This window comes from Mesitornis unicolor, unplaced genomic scaffold (assembly GCF_000695765.1).
Source record: "Mesitornis unicolor isolate BGI_N332 unplaced genomic scaffold, ASM69576v1 scaffold42142, whole genome shotgun sequence".
In the NCBI taxonomy this organism is placed as follows: Eukaryota; Metazoa; Chordata; class Aves; order Mesitornithiformes; family Mesitornithidae; genus Mesitornis; species Mesitornis unicolor.
Genome location: NW_010172001.1, coordinates 8425 through 18152, shown reverse-complemented (window position 1 = coordinate 18152; position 9728 = coordinate 8425). Strand labels below are relative to the sequence as shown.

General features: G+C 40.9%; 1 protein-coding gene across 1 annotated transcript in view; it reads right to left on the bottom strand.

The window, feature by feature from the left end:
* Positions 1–9728, bottom strand: part of BEND4 (BEN domain containing 4) — a gene marked incomplete at its 5' end in the record, with an annotated part of 21721 nt that overhangs the window by 6809 nt on the left and 5184 nt on the right. Inside the window, one exon of the mRNA XM_010180227.1 lies at positions 1905–1996. Coding sequence (XP_010178529.1) covers positions 1905–1996 — 92 coding nt within the window. The remainder of the gene's footprint in view (positions 1–1904; positions 1997–9728) is intronic.

Here is a 9728-nt window from a genome sequence, read left to right as displayed (position 1 = left end):
TTTCCCTATTAAAAAAAAAAACCCAACAAAAACTATAGTGAAGCAAGAATCTTTCTTACTGATCCCAGTACAAAGTACAAGCTGCAGCTAACTGTGTAGGCATTCCAGGCTTCCTCCTGTGTGTTAGGGATAAGGATGGATGCTCATGTGTGGCTTTGCTAAATAGCAGGCTATCTGAAAAGCTACCTCTGTGTTTAAGTCTATTGCACTGATGGAAGTAGGGTGTAGAAAGGCCCAACATCTGCATTTCATGAGAGCTGACATGACTGTTAACTGAGGCGAAGGCAATAAATTTTGCATAAATTCCTCAGCCCAAATTTTATCATATTTCTCTCTTATTCCCCTTGAAATTTAGAGTATTTGTCCTCCTTCTTCTCCAAAGGCATGATACAGTGTTATGCTACTCTGTTAAACAATTACTGGGTTCCTGCTACAGATACAGTTTCATTACTTCCTCTGAAAGTAAAGCACTTCTGAGCAAAAGATTCTTGGTAAATATATGATGCAGTTTGGTGTGTCCAGCAGTCATTTAACTACAATAAACAGAAAACCTTCCAGAAATGAAATAAGCAGATCCTGAAGGAAGAACAAATGTACAAATGTGTTCATGCTTGTATTTGTACATGATTAATCTTATGAATAAAATATTAGCATCTATGTGTTTAATTGAATAAAAAATTCTGTCACCTCATGGCAAGCTACTCCATGTGGGATGTTACAGAACAGCCTCAGCTTTTACAGTCCTTGAAAATTTTTGTTAAGCAAAAGAGCACTAAAAAAAGGAAAATGAATCCTTAGAATATATTTTGAGTGATAACAGCTAATTATATATATAAATATATATACATATAAATATATATGTATTTCTCAATTTGCATAGGATAAAACTGAATGGAGGAGCAAGTGATGCACACCCTGAACTGCTGCAAAGCATCTTCAGTGAAGCTACAGTGAGCTGGACTACATGAGGCTTGCACTCCATTTGTGTACAAAGGGAGGTTAGACTAGACCTAAGTATTCCCTCTTCTGATTTTGTTTGTGTGAATAATGGGTAGTGGCACAATACTTACATGAAAATGTGCATTGCAAAAGCCTCAAAGACAGTCAGTCTAAACTAGAAAAGTCTTAACCACTTAATTTGAGGCATTGCTACAAGCCTGGATAGAAACACACTGGAGCAAAATTAACACGAGTTACACCAGAGCTGATAGATAACTCTGTACATCTGCCTTCTAGAGAAGGGGCATACTTCAATTTCCTACTTTTTCATTGCACCACTTTTAAACAGAACATAATTTAAAAAAAGAACCCAAACTCTGTAGCAAGCATAAAATTGTGAACACTCAACATTTTGTTTGGGATGCTTTCTGAAAAGCAAGAGCACTCCAAAGACTTACAGAAGTCTACATCTGGGTCTGTCTGCAAAATGAAGGAAATGTATATTTTAGTGTTTATCATCTCAGGGATGCATTAGAGCTATACTGACTGTACACACATGCATGCCTGTGTCCGCACACAGGACTTGTCGGTGCCCTCCACGCACAGGCTTCAGCCTCTCAATCACCCAGCTGCAGTTTTCACCAGGCTAGCCCTAGCCTAAATTCTACCCCCAAAAGTGATGTTTCTGAAGAAAGGTGAGAGAAAAATTACCCAAAACAAGGCAAGTGCAGCTGGTGGCGATGGAGGGAGTTATGCACTGCTCAGTAAAGTCATCCTAAACTACACTAGTGATGAGTCTCCTCCATTTGGGGGATTACTTTACCTAAGAATGACAGTTTAATAATAGATTTTACATATTTTTACTACTAAATATATTCTTCCAGTGCCTACTGATTTAATTGCCTACATATTTTCAGTGAATTGTCAAACATAAAGAGATGTAGCTTGTCTTCACAGTATACTACCTCAGTCGGATGGTCTGTTGGCTGTGGTACCATAAGCTGGTTGTGATGCTGAAGTACGGTCTTCAAATAATCTAAAACAGTCTGGCAGGGCACTGCATGAAACAAATTGCAATTACTGTATATTAGCTGTCTAGCACAAAACAGAACAACAATATTAAATCAAGCAGTGTTCTTCAGGGTCTGTTTTGTATGTCTGAGAGATTTACTTCAAATAGGAAATACTTCTTATTTTGATTTGTGCAGACATTTCATTCAATATAGAACAAATGTTGTATTTCCTATGTTGAGAGTTCCGACATTGCTTTTATTTTTTGCCCACTAGTTTTCAAAGGGTTTTTTTTCCTAGTTTGAAATTATAATTATTACAAATACAAATTAGGTCAGCAGTAATGATAATAAGAAAAAAAATCTGTAAATACAGTAAGCAGCCCAAGCTGCAAAGAAGAAAGCATTTCTTGTACCTAAATCATGCACTGATTAACATGTAAATATGCTCAAATGTTCTTGAAACTATAGACTGATTAACTATACTGAACAGATTTAATGATTCATATACTTTAATTTCTTTTTCTTGCCTCCTCCCAAATTTGTTATAAAACTAGGTGTTAGGTAAATTGCTTTATTTCTCTTTCCTTCATCCTCCCCGCTTTCCATTCCCATCACTCTCATCCATTTCAGCAGTGGTACCAACATCCTATTCCCTTCTGCTGAGGTGATAGGTTAATTAGGGATGATTCAATTACAGGGCTCTCTTAAGCAGATGCTGCCACATCCCTGATTAACTCTGGAGTATTTTTGAGATACAGTGCTTTTCTCCTGAGCCTGAAACACCATAGGATAATTAAACAGATATTAATCCAACATTACTACTGACTTGTGCAAGAGTAAATAAGCATCATTTTTAAGGTACCTTATCACTCTCACATTTCATATGGGTTGTTTTTCTAAAATATCCAGAGATAATCCTAGCTTCAGCTAGGAATCCAGAAAAAATACTTCAGCATTCCTTTATTATTATTTCTTGGCATTCAGCCTTTACACCTAGAAAAATGTGGTGGTTTGGGCTTTGTCTTAAGCTGGCAATCTGAAAGCAAGCACTGAAATCACTGAGAATGTCTCAAGATAGGATTTACGGGTATTTTGCACTTTCCTGGGCATTCACACTGCGCAGCGACTATGCTCCTGTCTAGGCAGACAGGGTGCAAAGCAACTTTACTCTGCAAAATAGACTCTTTCCTAAGGGCTACGCAGTGTTACATCCTGCAGTCCACATACAGGAGTCATGCAAAGTGCCTGATATGAATGAAAAATTCCTGTTGTTTCATGCCATGCTGACTTCTCCGTAAATACGACCCCTCAGTGTATTTACTCCTGTTTTGTTTCATAGATCATACCTCGCCACAGCAGGTTAGGAGGTCATGCGCTAGGCAAAAGCTAGCATTTCAAGGCAGCTGTACCTGGTTTATTTCTCCAGTGACTTCATTGCTTATTGCTAGACCAGGGCAGTGTTTTGGTAGTGTAGCTGCTACACACTGGCATTGCCATATGAGAAGGAGAGCCTGGATGCTTTTTTTGTAGGGGAAAAAAACCCACTTTTAAGTGTCATCAGATTGTTTCAGAAAACGTTTCAACTCCGAGAAAATCAAGAAGGCAGTCAAGCTTAATAGTCCCACCATGTTCTGTGGCCTTCCTGTAATGAGAGCTGTGTATTTAGGAGATAGCAGCAATCAAAAAATTCAACAGAAGTTCTTATATGGAATAAAAGAGAAAAATAACCACAGTAACATTTTAGTACACTGGCTATTTCTAAGAAGGTTTGGCAAAAAAAAAGAATTTGGCTTTTCCCCCTTTTTTATATACAGGAAAGCATATATGGGAAAAAGAAAAGGGTTTTGTTTTGGTTTGGTTTGGTTTTTTCCTATGTGGATGGGCTGGAGGGTAAGTTTGTATTTTGAGACCCTTTTCTTACACTCTGTGTTTGCTATCTGGCACGTCCAAAATGAAGATTACCCTAGGAACGCCCATGCACAGGTTACTCTCAATGATTAAGCAGGCGTCCAAGAAAGAGGCACAAGGTTCTCAAAGGTTTGCTGCACTGGGCAGCATCAGAAACCCTGTGACAAGGGTTTCCCAGCTGGGTGGAAGTTACCATGAGCAACCAGCATCTCCCGTGAGATCCCAGCATCTCCTGCAACGTGACAGTAAGGATGGAAGAGGCAATGATGGGTGTCTGTACTACTGCCTGAAAGATGCCCAATACTTGGAGACAGTTGAGTGATACTTGGGAAATCAGAGATATTTGCAAAGTATCCTTTTCCTGCCCTGTCTAAATTTGTCACTTTTTGGTTAGCAAGGTCAGAGGACAGAGTTGCCAAACATCAGCGATACCTGGAAGCTTTAGACTTCTTTGGTCCCCATGAAGCTGTGCCTGAAACAATCAGTGTAGTTGCACTTGCTTTTCTGGTTATATCTCTATTAGCAAAAGTCCCTGGTGATGACCTGATGGCTCTTGGCCATACTTGGTGCTATTACCTGTAATTATGTGGAAGAATGTGGGGCTTGAAAGGGAACAGAATGTAATGCATCGCAAATTTCTAATTTTTAGGAGCTGATCTCACAGCAGGATGGTATTTTACCCACAGTAAGTAATTTCACTGCAGGCTATCCAAAGATCTATTTACCTATGTTTTTCCAAAGGGATGGAGTGAGAAGACAACAGGAAACTATTTAACCTGTTGTGTCTCTAGCAGATGAAGTACAGCTCTACTTTAACTGTATTCCACTGATAAAATGCTTTCTCATTACTGGTGAGAAATATGAAGGTACTAAAAGCTGGCTGAAGCTTATAAAAACTTCTCCCTTCATAAAAGCAGTAATGTTTTAAGCACAAAATTCCATGATTTTGTTACCATTCTAGTGACTGGAGCACTTTTGACTTGTAAAGCTACCGCACATCACAGTTTGCTGTGGGTACAAATAACCTCAGCCTTTCAAACACCAGATGCCACTTCTGAAGCCAGGCTTCTTGGGCTGCTGTGTTAACTGAAGCCTAAAGGAAGCCACAAAGGTGGCAGCACAGGCCTGAGACCCAAAGCTTCAGTTTCGCTTCTGTGTCCCCCTTACGGCTCTGCAAATATTCTCTTTGCCAAGAGATGAGAGAGACCATTTTCTCCAAACCCTGCAGCAAATGTAACTTTATGAGAGCCTATGGCTCCCAACTATGAGGATGAATAATCATTTAAACCTACTAGCTTATTTATTTTGCATTTCTTTGACTTTGATGTGGTCTCCAGAGAGTTGACAAGATCATAACCCTGAGAGCTGATTCTCTGCATGTTTGTGCATGTATCCACTAACACCGACATCACCAACAGGGATCTGTGCCTACTGTAACCAATGGGAGAGATGCCAATGTCGAAATAACACTTGCTTGTTACGATTTAGTAGAAAGCCTGTGGGGAGGCAGTAGTTTTCCTGCCCATTAGGAAGGAGTTTCCACAGCCCTTACTTTCTGAAAGTGCCTGTGTCTCAGAAAAGACACTAGAAGTGGCAAAGTAACGTGGCCTGCAGCGCATGAAAAGAACAGTGAGATCTCTGTGGAAGCTGCAGGGCAAGGAAACGTGCTACAAGGGTCTTAGTGTGCTGGGGAAGGTGGGTCTTGCTCAGATGCTAAGCAGGACATGCGTAAGAGGTGGCCAGTCTTTGTTGTTCATCGATCCAAGTGTTAAGACTTTGTGGTCATTCTAGGCATCTGTATGTTGTAACAAGTGCTTCTTTGGCATAGCTTGTCACAGCTTTCTCTGCAGAGTATCCCAATTTCTAATAAATACTTGAACAGTGTGGTGGCCACTCACTGTGCCAAAAAAAGCCAGTCTGTGATCTCTTAGTCTGACCTGCCACACAGCACAGCAGCTCCCCAGAGTAAATACTCCTTGCACCAGACAGCACCAGTGGATAAAACCCAGCACAATTCAAGCCATCATCTCGCAGCAATGCTGTTTCTACCCTTGGCTCGTTACATCATGTGCTGTTTCACCCTCAGACACATACACCATATTCAAAGTCTGCATTTTGTTTTCCTCCAACTGGCTTTTATAAAATCTTAGGAAAAGAAATGGAAAATGCCTGTGACCTACTTAGTGATGAAGTAATTTCTCGGTCTTCTCTTTGCTAAACTCAACACTGACCTTCCCAAAATGCTGGGCTCGTGCAAAAAGCAGAGTCTCTACACCTACTTATGTGTCTGTACATACAAAGCCCATGCCAGCCCTTCTGGCCATGCTGTGCATCAACACTCAGCCAGAAAGTCACTGTGTCCTTCAAAAGCCTTTCTCAGAGTCTGAAATCAAGCGGAGCGATGCTCACTGTGCGCTTCAGCACACATTAATGCTGCACCCTGTTTGGCCAAGTCTGTCACCTCTCATCTTCCTCACTCACTGCTCCTTCTGCACCACTTGCAAGCTGTGAGCAAGGACTGTATTCTTTCTTTCACTGATGAAAGTATTAAAAACATGGGCTGTGAACAGTTTCACAAAGAATCTCTCCAGAAATTCAACAGCATCATGGCAATTTCCTGAATACAAAGATATTTGCATTTTTAAAATAACTGTTTGTAATATAATGTTATGTAACACCCTAAATATCTGCAATATCCTCATTAATCTCTCAAACTTTTAATCTCATCAAAACCATAATTAGGCAAGATGTTGCCTGGTACTAACTCCATTATTCTCTTTTAGTATTCTATTAATTGAAGCCAGCATTAGCTGTGCAACTAGTTTATTTGGGCTCAGTATCAGGTCTATAATCATCCAGGACACCTCATGTTTCCATTAAAAAAAATAAATCATACATTATTTGCATCTTTCAGTCTTCTGGAGCATCCCAAATATTCCAAAACATAAAGAACATAATAGTCAGAGTCCTCTTTGTACACCTTCATTTTTGTTTTAGCTCCTGAAATGAGCTGCCCAAACCTAATGATTTTGAAAACATCACGCCTTGGTAGCAGCTGCCTAATGCTTTTGGTAATAAGTTGATGTGCACTTAAGGATGAAAAGCTGGTGTGCCCAAGCAGTTACTGCACCTGGCAGCCTGTGCTGTGGCTCTCCTGGCAATGCCAGAAAGAGAGATCCCTGACTCTTCTCTTGAACCACCCTCCCTTACAACCTGGGCTGGAATCAGCATCTGTTTATAATTTCTAAAAAGGCCAGCAATTCTGGCACTGGCTAGCACCAGCTGTCCAAACATCAGAAGGGAGTTGCGACAAACAGCTGAGTTTGCAGTCTCACCTGAAGCCACTGTTGAAAGTGACTGCATCATTTTACTCTTCACAAGTACCAGAACAGAAATACTCAATGAGCACTTCCATATTATTGATAAAACCTGCTACTTCCATCTGATCATGACCTGATACTTTTATTAAGATGCCATATTTTTCCTTTAATTTGCCATGGGAAGAATGCTTCCTTGATAAAGGGTGCCAAGTTTAATTTTAATTATTAATTTTCCACTGATCCTAACCTCTGCTTTTTACTCATCACCATCAACTTCCCCTCTACTCCATCTGTATGTTTCTAATTGTTCCTTTGCTTTCCCTCTGAGTTGGTTGTTTTTGTAACCAGCATTAAACTTTTTTGGTGCCTTCAACAATGAGCTTTTAATGTTTCCCAATTATTACCCACTCTTTCTTTCTTTTTTTTATCCTTTGGCTCTTATATCTGTTTCCAACTTTTAATGAAGTGCCACAAACATCTCTATTATTGGTTTGGGCTGGGATTTTGCTCATTACAAATGTTATTGAGCCACACTCACTTGTATTGGTATGTGCCAAAATGAGGGGTCTCATTTACCCTCCTGAAAATGCAACCTCCAGTGTAACACATGCCAGGGCTCTTTACATTGCCAAAACACAGTGCCATTGCTGTAAATAAGGCATATCTCCAATGTAACGAAAGTGTATCTCCAACCTCTCCCACAGCATCTGACAGCCCTAGTGAGAAGGGATAGCTCAGCCCCAGCTTGGCTGCATGTCTCTCCATGGTGGCCTCAGCCCCATAAGCAGACAGTAAGAAATCTGGTTATTCTGTTCATTAATAAGATTTTGTGCTCTGCAGCTGATACTGGCTAGTATCCCTCCTGGTGTCTTGCACAGCAGAAGACAAATCCCCTGGCACTCAAGACCATTTACTTCTGACTCGCCAGTGAGGAGACTTGGGGAGGGTGTACATCTACACACACCCTGCTCAGACCAGCAGCTGTTAGTTAAGACTGGCTCAGCACTGCCATGCATCCTCCTTTGCTTGACCTTAAGCAATGTTTCACTCTGAGTTGATTGCAAGGCACTTCTAAATTGATGCTCAACTGTCAAAAAGATGTAACAAATGATAGGGAACCTGCTGACGAACTACATAAGAGTGTGAATTTCTTATACCATTAATGGAGATGCCATATCTGCCTGAGATTTGGACAAGTGTGCGGTATAACACAGCCTGGATTATTTTAGCTCATACACTCATTTATTTCAATAGCCAGCTGAAAGCCAGCGAAAGCTGCATGGATGGGCTGTGAAGGCAAGTTGTTGGCGTGTGATGATGTGAGGGACAAGGAGAGATGGGGGTTAGCAGAGAGGAACTGATCTTGGTATGCAGGACCCTACAGATTTGGATGGTTGTAACTGGATGGTAAAATAAAACCAGCACCCATTTATAGTGAGAGCAGCCAGCAGAGATCAGAAGAATCGACATTAGATGCAGAAGGGTGTTAAAGATTGGCTAAACTGACCTACATGCCTGCCAAAAGCAGGGAAGGGAGAAAAAAATTACAGCAAATATCTTGTTACTTTAAAAATCTCTCTCAGTTGTGTTTTCCAGGTGGAGTGGAAAACCATTTTACTTCTGTTAATCTGCATCTGAAAAGCCATTGTATTTCCTTTAATTTTCTTCTGCAAAAATATTTCTTCCAGAAATTAGAAAGAATGTGGCCCTTCCATACAACCCCTGGGATGTACACCTCTGCCTAAACAACAGAAGAGATAAAACAAGGCAGCCGTGTCTCTCATTTAACCAATGCTGCCACATGCTACTGTGGCTTTTATTTTTGTCTGTGCTCCCTCACTTTCCGAAATTCTCCTTAATAGAAGGTACCTATTCTTGTCCTACCTTTCAGCCATAAAGTCCGCAGGGCAGGGGCGTCCCCTGTAAACATTTATACTGCTGATAACTAACAGGGAAACCAAGGAGCCCTTGGTGAGCGGGGGCAGCAGTTTGTGTCACTAAAATGCCAAATGCTGACCCGTGCAAAACACAAACCGAAGCTGAGCCTTGTTCTGACCCGCAGCTCCCCACAAAACTCCTGCCAGCTCTTGCTCCCCAAGGTACGCTAAGAAACCTGACTCCACAAATTCTCATGGGTTTTTACGCAGAAGCATGGAGAAAATGGATTAATAAAGCTCTAATCTGCTGCAGTTCTGTGTTTCAGTAAGTTTTTGTACTCAGACTGGTTTAGCAAACTAAGCTGGCACCCCTAAGCTGTGCTGCAAATTCAAAGGGGTTCTCATGCCAGACACTGGGTGACCGCGCTTGAGGTTCGCTCTTCGCGAAGTAACTCCATGCTTTGAAGCTGAACAGCAGAACAAGGCCAGAGATCAGACCAAAACATCCAGAACATCAAGGGAAACCAAAAAACTGGTTAAATGTGAACATCAAGAAAAAGGACAAAAAAAAAAGGACATGAAAAAATGTTCGTCATAACCCTTGATGGCTGCTTTATCTACGCTGCAGCTGTGGTAGGCTCTTTGGAAACACGATGCTCTGAAAGTATAAA